The sequence below is a fragment of the Ranitomeya imitator genome, chromosome 2 (assembly GCF_032444005.1).
Source record: "Ranitomeya imitator isolate aRanImi1 chromosome 2, aRanImi1.pri, whole genome shotgun sequence".
NCBI classification, from domain to species: Eukaryota; Metazoa; Chordata; class Amphibia; order Anura; family Dendrobatidae; genus Ranitomeya; species Ranitomeya imitator.
Window position 1 is genome coordinate 358,482,424 of NC_091283.1, and position 17,986 is coordinate 358,500,409.

General features: G+C 44.8%; 1 protein-coding gene across 1 annotated transcript in view; it reads left to right on the forward strand.

Moving 5' to 3' along the window:
• The first annotated feature begins 1,305 nt into the window (after positions 1–1,305).
• Positions 1,306–17,986, forward strand: part of LOC138666570 (oocyte zinc finger protein XlCOF7.1-like) — a 132,592-nt gene continuing 115,911 nt past the window's right edge. The window contains exons 1-9 of the mRNA XM_069754775.1: positions 1,306–1,349; positions 4,114–4,263; positions 4,393–4,572; positions 4,656–4,779; positions 4,869–4,966; positions 5,165–5,255; positions 9,286–10,381; positions 12,236–12,622; positions 13,851–14,238. Of these exons, the coding sequence (XP_069610876.1) occupies positions 1,323–1,349; positions 4,114–4,263; positions 4,393–4,572; positions 4,656–4,779; positions 4,869–4,966; positions 5,165–5,255; positions 9,286–10,381; positions 12,236–12,622; positions 13,851–14,238 (2,541 nt within the window). The 5' untranslated portion in view covers positions 1,306–1,322. The remainder of the gene's footprint in view (positions 1,350–4,113; positions 4,264–4,392; positions 4,573–4,655; positions 4,780–4,868; positions 4,967–5,164; positions 5,256–9,285; positions 10,382–12,235; positions 12,623–13,850; positions 14,239–17,986) is intronic.

Sequence of the window (17,986 nt, forward strand, 5' to 3'; positions counted from 1 at the left end):
ATCTAAGTCCATCCTCTGTGATACCCTCCACTGAGCCCTGTATCTAATCCCATCATGTGATATACTCCACGTATCTAACCCCAGGCTGTGATACGTTGAGCAGCACCAACTAACAGAATCGGGGCTGCCGGCCGTCCTTTAAGGAAGGGCAGAGACAGACGAGAATCGCATCATAAACCTCATTCTGGCTGTCGGCTCTCCTGACCCGACAGCTGCAGAGTAATCCATCACACTGCCTTCCTCAGGTCAGGAGAGATGCCGGGCAGTCCGTGCATTGCCATGCGATTCTCGCACTAGAAATACAGCCGTCTGTCTCTGCCCTAAGAAAAAAGCGAAAAATGGATCTAATACAAATGAGAGAATAACCATCAGCTGATTAACGGATCCGTGTTCCATAGACTTGAATGATAAATAAATGTATTCAGCTAAAATCACTCATTTAAAAACGGACTAAAAAGTTGTGTGGGCATAAGCTCTTCACCAACTGATCACTACTGGACATGTGGGCATGGCCTAATACCGAGCGCTGGGGCTGTAAGGTCTAAACGGGATGTGCCAAGGGGGAAACAATCGTACACACACGGCTCTGCTCTGTACACCTCATACACACACGGCTCCGCTCCGTACACCTCGTACACACACGGCTCCGCTCCGTACACCTCGTACACACACGGCTCCGCTCCGTACACCTCATACACACGCGGCTCTGCTCCGTACACCGTGTACACACAAGGCTCTGCTCCGTACACCTCGTACACACGCGGCTCTGCTCCGTACACCTTGTACACACACGGCTCCGCTCCGTACACCTCGTACACACACGGCTCCGCTCCGTACACCTCGTACACACACGGCTCCGCTCCGTACACCTCGTACACACACGGCTCTGCTCCGTACACCTCGTACACACGCGGCTCTGCTCCGTACACCTTGTACACACACGGCTCCGCTCCGTACACCTCGTACACACACGGCTCCGCTCCGTACACCTCGTACACACACGGCTCCGCTCCGTACACCTCGTACACACACGGCTCCGCTCCGTACACCTCGTACACACACGGCTCTGCTCCATACACCTTGTACACACGGCTCTGCTCCGTACACCTCGTACACACACGGCTCCGCTCCGTACACCTGCGGCTCTGCTACATCCACCCTGTAAACCCCTCCTGACCCCACACATAAACTTCCCCTCATCCAGCACCATGACAACCAACACAGCAGAGTCCTGCATACACTGAGGCCCCTGATCATGTGACCCCTGACTCCTCCCCTCCTGTGACCTCATCACAGGTCCTGTGTGCACAGAGCAGCCATATATGTGGTGTGCGGCTCTGCAGGTGGAGGTAAGTGCTGGAGGTTCCCCATTACTGGGCGCAGGGGGCAGTAACCCCTTCAGTGCTGAGATTGTTTTGGTGCTTTTCCTGTGATAGAGCCATACCAGCCAACTATGAAAACAGGAAGTGAGGAAACACATATTGCTTACACAGTACAGTGCCTCTTTCTCCCCCACACACAGTATAATGTTCCCCAGTACCACCATCCCCCCCACACACATTATGACAGTACAAGTTCCCCCACCTCCTAATATATAACTCAGGGCTGGAGATGTGGCCCCGGGGCCGGTGCTATAGATGTATGAGGGGCTGTTATCTGCGGGGGGAGCTGTACATGTAATGGAGACATTCTGGGGACAGATTATCCCAGCAGTAGAACTTTTTCTCTTCAGTGAATGGAGCTGGATTTTACCTTGTTGTTTTCTCTTTATAATTTAATGACCCCGTTCTAGGACCCCATTGTTAGGCCCCGGCTGTCATGGTGATATATTGGGACGTGTCTATGGGGAACACAGCACTCCCCCTCTCTGTGCCCCAGATATAATGGAGGACGCTCTCTGCCTCTGTCTTCTGCCTCAGAAACAATAATAGATGTTGTCTCTCCGTTACCTCAGATATATAGAATATATATATTCATTACGCACTAAATCCTTGGAGTATAAATTAATGAACTTGTCAGAAAGGGAGGTGAAATTGTTCTGGACGAATTATTCACTGAAATCCTATAGTGACAGTGGAAGAGTGCCATGAGGACTAAGCGTGTGGAAAAACATGTCACAGTTTGGTGATGATATCCCCTTTCGCACAGAGTGGGAAAGCATTATGCTCAAATGTTCACAAGATTTGTTACAACTTGTTTTGAAAACTAATCTACGCAATTATGAGGTGGTGAATACTGAGCTTATTAAAACCCTAGAAGAGCTAAAACATAGACTCACTTACTTTTAATAAGAAGTTGGATAATAAATTGATACCGATTCAAGCTGACATCAAACAAAGAAAAAGCGTTTATATGAGATACATCGTACATCGCTTGCTCCTGCTCACAAGAGCTCCTTTCCTCACTCCCCCGGCCATGAAGTTTTTTTCTGGAGATGAAATAAAGTTGGGAATTTTAGACCGGTGAGTGCCTTCTTTTTTCTTGCATATATCAGTGGAATCGTCTGTTTTTTTTCTCTTGAAGAGCACCCGGTCTTATTATGTGTGGCTGATAGCCTAATGACACCTGGCTCCAGGATTGGAGCAGCCTCAGCTTTGCTCAGACAGTGCCGTTTGTGTTTTTTTTGGCCTGTCAGATATATAGAAGATGTCTTCTCTCTGTCCTCATCAAGAATGGAGAATGTTCTTTCTCTTTTGTTAAAAACTGTGATATTTATTTCTTTGAGGCCGGTTTCACACGTCAGTGGCTCCGATACGTGTGGTGACAGTTTCCTCACGTACCGGAGATACTGACTCACGTAGACACATTAAAATCAATGTGTCTCTGCACATGTCAGCGTGTTTTCATGGACCGTGTGTCCGTTTGCAAAACACGGAGACATGTCAGTGTTCGTGGGAGCGCACGGATCACACAGACCCATTAAAGTCAATGGGTCCGTGTAAACACGTACCACACATGGATGCTGTCCGTGTGCCATCCGTGTGCCGACTGAGGACCACACGGACCGTTCAGGAGACAGCGCTAGAGTTAAGCGCTGTCCCCAGCGTGTGGTGCTGAAGCCAGCATTCATTCCTTCTCCCCAGCAGCGTTCGCTGGAGAGAAGGAATGAAAAATCTGTTTTTTTTAATTTTTTTTGTGTTTAAAATAAAGTTCGTGGTCACCTCCCGCCTCCCACCACCTGTGCGCCCGCCCGCTGGCATTAAAATACTCACCCAGCTCCCGCGATGACTCCTCTCAGCGCCGCAGCTTGTCATGTGTGAGTTGTCACGTGGTACCGCTCATTACAGGGATGAATATGCGGCTCCACCTCCCATAGGGGTCAGTACTTCACTAGCAGTGGGGTCAATTCCTGCTCTACTTTTGAATCAAACTGTCAGCTTCCATGATTGTTGTCTTCAAGTGGCATGCTCAGGCAAGCTGTCATTTAATCCAAAATGTCTACACCAACCATCGGGGCACAGTGATGACTTCCTTTCATTTCCTAGGATTCCAGTGCTAGAAAAGGGACAAAGTATTGGAGGAAGAAGAATTTCCACAATCCAATATCATGTGATCCCTGCTGAGATGTGCTCATAGAAGCTATACATGCAATACAAGTATATTACAAATGGTATAGTTTTAAAGAGCTGTGATATATAATGGGGGTGAAAAAGTAGTAAAAAAACACTTTAAAGAGCCTTAGTAGAATATGAAGATGTTGCCCTCATCATGAAGTAGTTATTCCTCATCTCCTGCAGTATTTCTAATGCCGATTCCATTGTTGGTAAATGAGACGAGAATTAGCATTATGGAAGATGAGAAATGTATTCAGCTGTGGACACCATTGGGGAAGAAACTGCTTGTTTTGTGTGGTTTAAAATATATAGGTTTGATTAATAGATTTAAGAAAAAAACTACTGTAAAATAACAAATCTTTTAATAATAATAATCTTTATATATTACTAACATATTCCGCAGCGCTTTACAGGTTGCACACATTATCATCGCTGTCCCCGTTGGGCCTCACAATCTAAATTCCCTCTCGGTATGTCTTTTGATATGTATCTCCATTAATTGTACTAAAACATGGGATTCTTTATGATGTTATGTAGGCTTCATCTTCTCCCCATTCAGGTTCCTACAATATTGGATCCTCACAGTGGAGATCTTCTATATAAAATAATTTTCCTGATTTACCAGTCAAGAATGGATATGGACAAGGACAAGATCGCGGAGAGGATATTACACATTACCCTAGAGATCCTCTTCTGGCTTACTGGAGAGGTGAGAGATTCTGATGATGTCATATTACATCATTCTTATCTATGGGAATAATAGATGGACAGAACTGGAGAGGTGAGGACTCTGGAAATATCTGTAGTGAGATTTATTAATATGTCTCTCCATAACCAGGATTACACAGTAGTGAAGAAGACCTCTAGTGAGCAATGTCAGGACCCTATGTTTGAGGGATGGGGGAGACCTGTGAGCCCAATCACAGGGCCTCCACCTCACACCCTGATACATGAGAACTTCAATGACCAGAAGATCCTAGAACTCACCTACAAGATGATTGAGCTGTTGACTGGAGAGGTGACACTGCTGGGAATGCTGGGACATTATACAGTATTGCTATGAAGGGATCGGGGGGGTGACGGTATCATTCTATGTGTCAGGTTCCTATAAGGTGTCAAGATGTCATCGTCTATTTTTCCATGGAGGAATGGGAGTATTTAGAAGCTCACAAAGATCTGTACAAGGATGTCATGATGGAGGTTCCCCAGTCACTCACCTCACCAGGTAATAGACAGGACTAAATACACACGGCCTATAATTATCTGTACATGCAGAATTAATTCAGTCCCTGTATATGTATGTGTTTCTTCCAGTTCTATCCAGTAAGAGGACAACACCAGAGAGATGTCCCCATTCTCTCCTTCCACTGGAATGTAAACAAGAAAATCCCAATGTTCCTCAGGATCATCAGGTAGATGGAGAGAAGGTGTCATGAGATCTCCCCTATGATGTGTAGATGGCTGTGAAGGTCTTGTTTTCAGTCTTATTTTATCCACCAGTATTATATGTTTTATACTTGTGTAATGAGAATGGTGGAGATGGCAGGATTAGAAATGATCATAGATGTGACTTCTCCATCTGTCTGTGACTTTTACAATATTTGTTTCAGGGTGAAGATCTGACCCATATTAATATTACAGAGACATATGTGAGGGGTGATGAGTGGTGTAAAGAGGAGATTCCTACATATGACTACCCAGGTGAGTAGTAACCATTAAATGCAGAGAAGTCACATATTCTTTTTAGTCACTGGCTGTCATGATAATGGTGAAGCACAGCTGAAATCGAATGGCCAGAGATGCATGAGCGGGGAACAGCAAGTGGTAGCTCAAGTTCTTGGAAATAGCACTAGGAAATATAGGAACAAGAGAGGGGAGGATTGAGGGCTGTCTATGTAAGGCCACGTTCACACATTAAGTATTTGATATCAGTATTTGCAAATTGTCTCTTCAGAGAGGAAGAGGACTAGAACTCTAGTGCCACCTATTGGAAGTAGCGATCCTAAGAGTCAATGACGACCCTTTTACGAGCCTCGTCACATGATTTAGGATAAAAGCCAAACCAGAATCTCAATTTGCAGCCACTGTGTTTTGAGGTACTGCTCCTCGTCAGTGCAAAGTGTGAAATCTGATTTGGCTGTGTTAGAGGCGTCTGACCGGGTTCCAAGAAGTATCATTTCTCCTTGCGGAGAGTGACTTGTTAAACATCCTGAGGTGAGGAGACTTATTTGTTAACCAAAACCATGGGTGGGTGAAAAATGCAGAAGTGGTATACTTTTCCTTCGATTGTTCCACTCCTGGTTTTGGCTTACAAATACTGATGGAAAATACTGACCAAATACTGAACGTGTGAATGTGGCCATAGATAGTTTTCAGGAGCTGGAGACTGGAACTAGACTAAAGGCTAGACACAGCACTCAAGCAATAAGTGATAGTTCCATGTGGCTATAAGTAGGTCCAAAAAGGAAGCAAGATGGCTTCCAAAGGTTCAACACTGGCCATCTTAGTAAAGGGTCATTGTGTGGAGGTTGCAGACCTCATGGATTGTGTGGCTTTGCTAAAAGATTGAGAAGCTGGACTCTGTGCCGAGTGGGCAAACCACCACTACTGTACGGATTTTTTAATATATGTTTCACTTTGTGCCGACAAAGCTGTATTTGAGTTTACTGTGATGTTGTTTGAGGACTGCAATAAACCAGCCAGACTTTTAAAAAGAAACAGTTCCTGAGATACCTCACATTGCTTCCAAGTGAGTAGTATTGTTACATTATATATAAAGCAAAAAATCTGTGTGTGGTAGCCCGTTGAATACAAAGTCAAATTTTTCACCCATTTGAGTGAAATTTTGCACTGCTCGTCTTTATCACCAGACTAAAAATATTATGAACATTAAGGCTGGGTGCACGCGATCCAAAAGTAGCAGTGCTTTGAACGCAGTGCATGTTCGTTGCTTCCAAAGCGCTGCCGTCCTTTGAACGCAGGTGAATCCGCATGTGTTCACTGAACCATGCAGATTCACCTTGTTCAATACATTCTATTGGTGACATTTTTAGTCTCCGTAAGAGAAATTGACATGATGCCGTCTGGAAAGACTCGCTGCATGTCAGTCTCCATCGGTGACCCGTAGGTGTCTGTGGATGCATAGTGGGCATGGGATTTCTCGAATTAAAAACCCGCAGCAATTCTGGATTGTGGGCACATACCCTTAAACTCAAAATCCCTCGGAAATTTAGTTTTTATTGCCGGAGCTAGATGTTTTACATCTGTTAGCCAGCATAATTACATGTGGGGGTTGCCTGGTTGCTAGGGAATCCCCACATGTACTTATGCTGGCTAACAGATGTAAATCATTCAGCTGAGGCAATAAAAACTAAATCTCCGAGCACTAAAAAATACTCAGAGGACACCAGAGCGTGTTCGGGAAATCTCGAGTAACGAGTATATTCGCTCATCACTAGTGATTACTAAGGATTATAATACGAAGGACTGGGTTTTTTTTTTAAATGCTGCCAAAATAATGACCATCTGTTGAGCAAATTTAAGAAAACAAAGCTGTCTCAAACAGCTGAGACAAGTGAACATCTATCGTCCCAGCTTGAAAGGAAACGGATGAGACTAACTGAATCAAGGGAAGCTAAAACTTCTGAACAAAAGGATGAATGTCGTCAAAATGTCCGCATACAACTTATGCAAAGATGTAGGCAGGTTGACTTGAGTTTGGAACCATTTCTCTATGACTCTATTCAAGACTATAGGTCATATCTGAAAGTCATAATGCGTAAAATAGTTGTAATATGCGAACATTGTCAAGCAAAAAAGTTTAACTTGGAATCACCTGGTATGTGCTGCTCGAATGGCAAAGTCATTATACCACCTTCAAATCAACCTCCCAAACTACTACTTTCATACATGTCGAGAACAACTCCTGAGTCCAAGCATTTTCTGCAAACTATCAGGAGATACAATTCATCTTTCCAGATGACATCCTTTGGTGTGACAGCTGGACTTGAGGAAGCAGGATTTATGTCAACTTTTAAAGTCCAGGGCCAAATACATCACAAAATAGGTTTCATGCTTCCTGAAGCAAATGAAGTCCCCAAATTTTTACAAATTAACTTTTTGGGAGACGAGCAGATGCAAGCTGGATCGATGTTGTGGAGCTATACCTGATACAAAAAAAAGATATTGTTTTGAATTTGCAAACATTTTTCCATCAACACAATCCTTTAGTAGACCTTTTTAAAACAGCCTTAGAAAGAATGTCAAGTGACGAATATCAGATTGTAATCAGAGCAGACAAGTGATAATGAAGTAGCTATTGTAATAGTTGGACAGGACTTTAAGCCGAGATATAATTATTCAGCAAAAGGATGGTCAGAATGAGGTCCAAGGTCAGGCAGCAATAGATCAATAACCAGATCACAGAAATACAAGGCACACCACTGAGCAGCTCCTAAGGCCGAGTTCACATTGCGTTAACAGCAGCCCGTTCAACACATAAGTTAACGGGCTGCTGTTAATGCAAGTGCCGACATTCCATCGTGCTAGCACAGATAGAGCATCTGCTAGCTCTATCTGCGCTAGCAGTGACGGACCCGGAAGCGCTGCAGCCCGCATCTCAGGGTCCGTCACTCAATGACGGCACATCACTAGCGCATGCCCATTGTGGGCGTGCGCTAGTGATGCATCCGACATAGGAATTATGGCGTTAACGGACTACGTTACACCGCGTTATGCCACGGTGTAACGTAGTCCGTCTAACGGACGCTATTAACGTAATGTGAACCCGGCCTAAGTCTGATAGAATCTGGGACCGACAGCTCAGCTAAGTAGCTGGGTAATTACCAGGCACAGGGAACATCAGTAAGAAGCTGAGCTCCTCCCAGACTCCGTTTGGATGACAGAGCTTTTAGTCACTGTGTGAAAAACACACTGGTGGAATCGTAATACCCACATTGTTTTTCAAGAGCCTTTCAGCTGCTAATATTGGAGAAACCTCTGTTTTTCCACTGACAGATGATGAACCTGAGTGTGGACTTGTTTTTTGCAGGATGAGTAGAAGTTTTTATTGGTATCATTTTCCCTTACATAACTTTTTTGGTGGCTTTTTATTTCAATATTTGGGAGACAGGATTAACAAACAGTTGAAAACCATGCTCTACTGGTTCATGCTATGAGATTATCTATTAGGCTACTTTCACACTAGCGTCGGTACGGGCCCGTCGCAGTGCGTCGGGCCAACGTACCAACGCATACTGTGAAATAAAATCACAACGGGGGCAGCGGATGCAGTTTTTCAACGCTTCCGCTGCCCCATTGTAAGGTCCAGGGAGGAGGGGGCGGAAATGGCAGACTCAACGCTCAAAAAAAGTTACATGTAACTTTTTTTGTGCCGATGGTGCGCCAAAACACGACGCATCCGTTGCACGACGGATGCGACGTGTGGCGATACGTCGCAATGCGTCGCTAATGAAAGTCTATGGAGAAAAAAACGCATCCTGCGGGCAACTTTGCAGGATGCGTTTTTTCTCCAAAACTACGCATTGTGACGTGCGTCGAATGACGCAAGTGTGAAAGTAGCCTTAGTCTGTGAGTTGGTATTGTCTTAGGGAATAATTAAATTTTGCTACATAATTTGCCATTTCTACTGACATTTTAAGTAGATATGTTAAAAAATGTAAATTTCAAGAATATTTTATTCAAAACTAATATTTGGTTTTATTCTTGGCAGATGAATGTACCAAGAGAACAGAGGGACAGCTGACATCTTCAATTTTTAAATCAGATGACCTTGAGATCACACAGGATACATTTGAAGTGAATGTCATTACTACAGATATACCATCATCGCTTCACAGCAAAGATCTATCATTTAATCCTTTGAAACAGTTCATATCTTCTGATTCATTAAAGACTACTAAGAAATATAAAAGTCACAAAAGAGACAAAGAAAAACAAACTGATCATAAAGCAAAGAAGACCTTTTCACATTCAAAATATGGATATAGTTTTCCCCTCAAGACATGTTATGTTAAAGATCAAAAAAGTGACACAGAGGAGAATAGATTTTCTTGTTCCAAGTGTGGAAAATATTTTAACCAGAAATCAATTCTTGTTACACATGAAAGAATTCATAATAGTGAGAAGCCATATTCATGTTCAGAATGTGGGAAATATTTTAACCAGAAATCAATTCTTGTTAGGCATGAGAAAATTCATACGGGAGAGAAGCCCCATTCATGTTCAGAATGTGGGAAATATTTTAACCAGAAATCAATTCTTCTTAGGCATGAAAAAGTTCATTCTGGGGAGAAGCCACATTCATGTTCAGAATGTGGAAAATGTTTTAGCCAGAAATCAATTCTTGTGAGGCATGAGAAAATTCATACTGGCGTGAAGCCACATTCATGTTCAGAATGTGGAAAATGTTTTTTACATAAATCACACCTTGTTACACATAAGAGAAGTCACACAGGGGAGAAGCCATATTCATGTTCAGAATGTGAGAAATGTTTTACAGAGAAATCAAATCTTATCGCACATCACAGAACTCACACAGGGGAGAAACTATATTTATGTTCAGAATGTGGGAAATATTTTATCTGCAAATCTCATCTTGTTAAGCACCAGAGAATTCACACAGGGGAGAAGCCTTTTTCATGTTCAGAATGTGGGAGATGTTTTACAGAGAAATCACATCTGATCTCGCATCAGAAAACTCACACAGGGGAGAAACAATATTTATGTTTAGAATGTGGGAAATATTTTAACCGGAAATCAATTCTTGTTAGACACCAGAGAATTCACAGAGTGGAGAAGCCTTTTTGATGCTCAGAATGTGGGAAATATTTTAACCTCAAATGGTTTAAATCCCACACAGGGAAAATCCATTAGCGTACCTAGAATGTAAGAGATTCTTTATAATATTTTGTTGAATCAAAAATAACTTGCATGGGGAAAAACTATATATTTTATTGACAAAGACAGTTGTATAATTAACCCCTTCATGACTTGTGAAGTACATGTACCTCAAAAATCGTGTCCCTGTCTTTGATACTGGCTTGAAGGCCGAACCCACATCTGATTTATTTAGCCATCATATTCCTTTAACAGCCACGGGTAGAGTGGAGCTCCACTATTTTGTATTTAAAAATGAAACAACGGAGATGCAATTGAACTGTAGACATTCAGGTGTAACAAAAGTGGTTGAACAAAAATATCTTCTGAAACGTTTAAGAATTGCAACCAGTTTTCTAAAACCTCATTTAAGGGGCTCAAAAGTAATTTGACAAATTAAATATATCAGAAATAAAATTATTATTATAGAAAGTGATTGGGTGAATTTAGAATGTTCTGATGAGGACTAGCAAATGAAAGATGTGGAAATGTTACTCACTTGGGTGCGTGGTAGGGTAACACAGGAACCGTTTCCATTTAAATGTCCAGGCTGGTAAAGCATGCCACGAGTAAAGGAAAATAAATACACTTTCAGTACAGGCAAAACAAAGTAAACTGTTCCAACAAAGTCATTTTACAGAGTCCAGGACACAAGCTGGATAGCATCTAGCATACCAGCTCAGTCTGGAGACATCACACTGGAGGTCTTCTTACCTCCACACACAGGCCATGTGTCAAACAATCAGATTCCATTTCATTATGTAAACCACACCCTTAGGTGGAGTATGTAGTTTGCTAGACCCCCTCCATCTCTCAGGCTGCCTGTAAACCTGACCCAAGCCTCTTAGTACTATGTGCAATAGAGCATTACTCCAGGTTTATATCACAGAGGACAACCACCTTTGTGAAACATATATCACATCAATTATGTGTCTGGTAGTCCCCTTAAATACTTCCTCCCTCTGTCTAAAGCTGTGGTGTTTGGCACCTTTTACCCTTCGCCACGACAGCACCGACTTGAGAGAGGAATCCGCCCATTGGAACAGGAAACCTACATAGATAAAAAGGGTGGTCCCCCTCTCCTCCTCAGTTGGTTTCCTGTTCCTATCGGAAATCCCGGGATTCCTACAGATGGAGGTGTTTGGAGCACCTCCAGACTACCTGAGCCTATGCACCCGCCTGTGTGGTTCTCTCGGTGACAGCAGGGGCTGTGGCATCAGTAGCAGCGGCAGGGGAGCCACTGCATGCAGCCTCACCCCTCGTCTGGTCACCATCCGGCAGGTTCCGGAAGACAAAGTCCGGCCTATGAAGGAGGTATGTGTGTGGGCCGGTCTTCCGGGTGGAATGCGCTGCTAGGAGGCGGCAGCTGCGTCGCGCGGGTAAGTCCGCGCTGCTTCATTGAACCGGAAGTGGTCGGAGCACTTTCCGGTTCGCGGTGGGCGGTGCACTGCACTTCAAATGGCAGGACGGGGCATAGAGCTAATCGCTCAGTATGCTGACCTCGGCGCATGACGAGCATCCACCAGCGGTTTAGCATGATAGCGCTGACAAAAGCAGCGCTAAGAGCACAAAATCATCGGCAAAAAGGAGTGGTCGTTCCATGGAAGGATCTGACACTCACGTGAGAAGTAAAACAAGGAGTAGAAATGCAGATCTACCCAGACCCCACACAGCTTCTCCACCTCTAAAACCGGTATGATGATGATGATGATGGCTTCACTGGGTGAGTGTTTATGATCCTCTACCGATAAGCTGATCCCTTCCTTCTCTGCCTCTCCCCTTAGGCTAAGAAGACCAGTAAATCTAAACAAGCAGTGTGCCCTGTGTATGCAACCCCTGCCCGACACGTATCTTAAAAGGTTGTGTCAAAGCTGTATAAATCAGACCTTACAAGATGAGGCGGCTGTTACAACCACAAATATCAGAGCCATGATAAGGCAGGAGATCCAGTCTCTGGGATCAAAATCCCTAAAGAAACATGGAAGTAAGCGCCTTTCTCCCGTCTCCAGTTCAGAGTCTGAAGAGGGCTTAATCCGATCCTCCAATACCTCAGGATCATCTCCCAGCTCTTCTGAGGATGAAGGCGGAGCATGTTTTCCAGTAGACAGTATAGACAACCTTATAAAATCCGTTCGGAACACTATGGGGTGTCCAGATACTAAGGAGGTCAGGTCGGATCAGGATATCATGTTTGCAGGACTAGGCCAGAAAAAATGACGTGCCTTCCCAGTCATTTCTGCTATTAAAGACCTTGTCAAATAAGAATGGGACAAACAGGGCAAAGGGTTTCTCCCATCATCTTCCAAAAGGTGTTACCCTTGTAGTGATGAGGAATTAGCAGTGTGGTCTAAAGTCCCTAAGGTGGATGCGGCAGTAGCATCCACCTCAAAGCAATCTTCCTTTCCGGTAGAAGACACAGGAATCTTACTAGATCCACTAGATCGTAAGACTGAAGTTCTCCTTAAAAGATCTTGGGAGACGAACACGGGGACCTTTAAACCGGCCATATCAGGCACATGCACAGCTAGGTCACTATTAGTGTGGATAGACCAGCTGGAGCAACAGGTAAAAGGCAAGATCACAAGAGAAAAAAATTCTCCAGACAGTTCCACTGATCAGAAGTGCTGCAGCATTTTTAGCGGGCGCTTCAGCGGATTCTCTCCATCTGGCAACGAGATCAGCAGGTTTGGTCAACTCGGCTCGTCGAGCCCTCTGGTTGAAAGGATGGAAGGGGGATGCACAGTCAAAATCCAGATTATGTACAATCCCGTGCCAGGGTGAGTTCCTGTTTGGAAAGGTTCTTGACGACCTACTCAAGCAGGAGAAAGAAGGAAGGAATTTCCTAAACAGTTCCTTCCTTCTTATAGGAGAGTGTTTAGAAGACGGCCGTTTAACAGGAGAAAGCCGTAAGAGCCACAAAGGGATCACTGGGAAACAAAAGAAACAAAACAGGAAGGTGCCTTGTTTAGTAATCCCGAAACATCCAGACGTGGTAGATTCCATCAGTAATGAAATCCCAGTGGGTGGAAGACTGAAATATTTTCACCACAAATGGGAACACATAACTTCAAACCAGTGGATCCTCCGTCTAGTAAAATCCAGACTAAAATTAGAATTTTCCCAACTACCAAGGGATAATTTTATTGTAACATCACTGAGAGCGCCGGAACAGCAAGAAGTGCTTCAGTCAGCAATTCTGAGTCTTTTGGCTAAGAATGTTCTTATAGAAGTACCAAAGGATCAGGAAGGGAGAGGATTTTATTCCTCTTTGTTTCTGGTGCCTAAACCGGATGGATCTTTTCGTACTATAATTAACCTAAAAAGATTAAATTCCTTTTTACATGACCACACCTTCAAGATGGAGTCAATAAGGTCCACTATTAAACTTTTGTTTCCTAGGTGTTTCATGACGGGTCTGGATTTGAAGGATGCGTACTATCATCTTCCCATCTATGCAGAACATCAACAGTACCTCAGAGTGGCGGTCAACCTACAGGGCCGGATCCGTCACTTCCAATTTACGGCTGTGCCATTCGGCCTTTCCATGGCTCCTCGGGTTTTCACAAAAGTCATGCTCGAGGTGATGGCTTATCTGCGTCATCAAGATACGTTAATCGTACCTTACCTAGATGACTTTTTAATGATTGGAAATTCAGCCTCGCAATGTAAAGAACGTTTGGCTAATACCATTTCATCTTTGCAGGCTTTAGGTTGGATTGTGAACTTTAAAAAATCCAGACTTCATCCAGAAACACTTCAGTCCTTTCTAGGACTAATCTTGGACTTTGTAAGTCAAAAATGTTTCTTACCAGAATCCAAAAAATTAACCATAATTTCAAAAGTCACTATGGCAAGGTCTAATCCTTAAATGTCCCGAAGGGTATGTGTCCACGTTCAGGATTGCATCAGGATTTGGTCAGGATTTTATGTCAGTATTTGTAAGCCAAAACCAGGAGTGGCTGATAAATACAGAAGTGGTGCATGTTTCTATTATACTTTTCCTCTAATTGTTCCACTCCTGGTTTTGGCTTACAAATACTGACATAAAATCCTGACCAAATCCTGATGCAATCCTGAACGTGGACACATACCCTAAGAGATGCCATGTCTCTTTTAGGCTCACTCTCCTCCTGCATCCCTGCGATTCAATGGGCCCAATATCATACTAGGGCCTTGCAACATGAGATTCTGCATGCACAATCACATTGTCAGGGTCATTTAAATACAAAAATTACCCTATCAAAAGACGTGATTAATTCACTGCATTTGTGGTTAGATAAAAATCATTTACCAGAGGTGTCTCATGGACAATAATTCCCTCTAAAATAGTCACCACTGACGCAAGCCCAGAGGGGTGGGGAGCCCATTTCAGAAAAAATTTAGCTCAAGGTCGCTGGAATACGGTAGAGATTCAGCAGTCCTCCAACTGGAAGGAACTAAATGCGGTTAATTATGCTTTAAATGCTTTCCTTCCTTAGCTTCAAGGATCCCATATCAGAATCCTATCAGACAACACAACAACCGTCGCATATTTAACCCCTTCCCGACCCATGATGCCACGTAGGCGTCATGAAAGTCGGTGCCAATCCGACCCATGACGCCTATGTGGTGTCATGGAAAGATCGCGTCCCTGCAGATCGGGTGAAAGGGTTAAAGGGAACCTGTCACCCCGTTTTTTGAGATTGAGCTATAAATACTGTTAAATAGGGCCTGCGCTGTGTGTTCCTATAGTGTATGTAGTGTACCCCGATTCCCCATGTATGCTGAGAAATAACTTACCAAAGTCGCCGTTTTCGCCTGTCAATCAGGCTGGTCAGGTCGGGAGGGCGTGGTGATATCGCTGGTTCTTCCTCAGCTTTACGTTGGTGGCGTAGTGGCGTAGTGGTGAACAAGCAGCGCGCGATCTGCGCTGTCATCCCTTTCGTCGGTGGGGGCGGCCATCTTCCTGGGGCCGCGCGTGCGCAGATCGAGTGCTCTGCTGCACGGGGCTTCAGGAAAATGGCCGCGGGATGCCGCGCGTGCGCATTAGAGATCGCGGCGGCCATTTTCCCAAAGCCGAGTTTGCATCTCGGCTTTGGGAAAATGGCCGCCGCGATCTCTAATGCGCACGCGCGGCATCCCGCGGCCATTTTCCTGAAGCCCCGTGCAGCAGAGCACTCGATCTGCGCACGCACGGCCCCAGGAAGATGGCCGCCCCCACCGACGAAAGGGATGACAGCGCAGATTGCGCGCTGCTTGTTCACCACTACGCCACCAACGTAAAGCTGAGGAAGAACCAGCGATGTCACCACGCCCTCCCGACCTGACCAGCCTGATTGACAGGCGAAAACGGCGACTTTGGTAAGTTATTTCTCAGCATACATGGGGAATCGGGGTACACTACATACACTATAGGAACACACAGCGCAGGCCCTATTTAACAGTATTTATAGCTCAATCTCAAAAAACGGGGTGACAGGTTCCCTTTAACTTCAATTTCACCTGATCTGCAGGGACAGGGGGAGTGGTAGTTCAGCCCAGGGCTACAATCGCTCTGATTGGTTGTTGAAAGTGAAACTGCCAATCAGAGTGATGTGTAATATTTCACCTAAAAAACGTGAAATATTACAATCCAGCCATGGCCGATGCTGCAATATCATCGGCCATGGCTGGAAACACTGATGTGCCCCCACCCCACCGATTGCTCCCCCAGTCCTCCGATCTGTGCTCCGCTCCCCTCTGTCGTGTGCTCCACTCCCCCGTCCTCCTGCCCGCTCCCCCGTGCTCCTATGCCACCCCCCCCCGTGCTTCGACGCCCCCCCGTGCCCTGATCTCCCCCCTCATACTTACCGAGGCTCCCGGTGTCCGTCCGTTTTCTTCATGGGCGCCGCCATCTTCCAAAAGGGTGGGCGCATGCGCAGTGCGCCTGCCGAATCTGCCGGCCGGCAGATTCGTTACATATACATTTTGATCACTGTGATAAAACCTATCACAGTGATCAAAATAAAAAAAAAGTAAATGAACCCCCCCTTTATCACCCCCAAAGGTAGGAACAATAAAAAAATAAAGATTTATTTTTTCCACTACAGTTAGAACTAGGGTTAGGGTTAGGGAATGTGCACACATATTCTGGCCCTCTGCGGATTTTTCCGCAGAGGTTTTTATAAATCCGCAGTGCAAAACCGCTGCGGATTTATCGCGGTTTTTCTGGTGATTTCACTGCGGTTTTCTATTGGAGCAGTTGTAAAACCGCTGCGGAATCTGCAGAAAGAAGTGAAATGTGTGGAATGTAAACCGCTGCGTTTCCGCGCAGTTTTTTCCGCAGCATGTGCGCAGCGTTTTTTGTAAACTCATGGGAAACTGCTGCGGACCCGCAGCTGCGGAAACGCTGTGGATCCGCAGCATTTTCCGCATCGTGTGCACATACCCTTAGAATTAGGCTATGTGCACACGGTGCGGTTTTGGCTGCGGATCCGCAGCGGATTCGTAGCAGTTTTCCATCAGCTTTACAGTTCCATGTAAACCTATGGAAAACTAAATCCGCTGTGCCCATGGTGCGGAAAATACCACGCGGGAACGCTGTGTTGTATTTTCCGCAGCATGTCAATTCTTTGTGCGGATTCCGCAGCGTTTTACACCTGTTGTCAATAGGAATCCGCAGGTGAAATCTGCACAAAAAAAACACTGGAAATCCACGGTAAATCTGCAGGTAGAACGCAGTGCCTTTTACCCGCGGATTTTTCAAAAATGGTGTGGAAAAATCTCACACGAATCCGCAACGTGGGCACATAGCCTTAGGGTTAGGGTTGGAATTAGAGTTAGGGTTGGAATTAGGGCTAGGGTTGGAAATAGGGTTAAGATTAGGCTTGTGATTAGGGTTATGGTTAGGGGTGTGTTGGGGTTAGGGTTGTGGTTAGGGGTGTGTTGGGGTTAGGGTTTGGATTAGGGTTAGGTTTATGGTTAGGGTTGGGATTAGGGTTAGGAGTGTGTTGAGGTTAGGGGTGTGTTGGGGTTAGGGTTATGGCTAGAGTTGAGATTAGGGTTAGGGGTGTGTTGGGGTTAGTGTTGGAGTTAGAATTGAGGGGTTTCCACTGTTTAGGCACATCAGGGGTCTCCAAACGCAATATGGCGCCACCATTGATTCCAGCCAATCTTGCGTTCAAAAAGTCAAATGGTGCTCCCTCCCTTCGAGCCCCGACATGTGCCAAAACAGTGGTTTACCCCCACATATGGGGGTACCAGCATACTCGGGACAAACTGGGCAACAACTATTGGGGTCCAATTTCTCCTGCTACCCTTGTGAAAATAAAAAACTGCTTGCTAAAACATAATTTTTGAGGAAAGAAAAATTATTTTTTTATTTTCACGGCTCTGCGTTATAAACTTCTGTGAAGCACTTGGGGGTTCAAAGTGCTCACCACATATCTAGATAAGTTCCTTGGGGGTCTAGTTTCCAAAATGGGGTCACATGTGGGGGAGCTCCAATGTTTAGGCACACAGGGGCTCTCCAAACGCGACATGGTGTCCGCTAACGACTGGAGCTAATTTTTCATTCA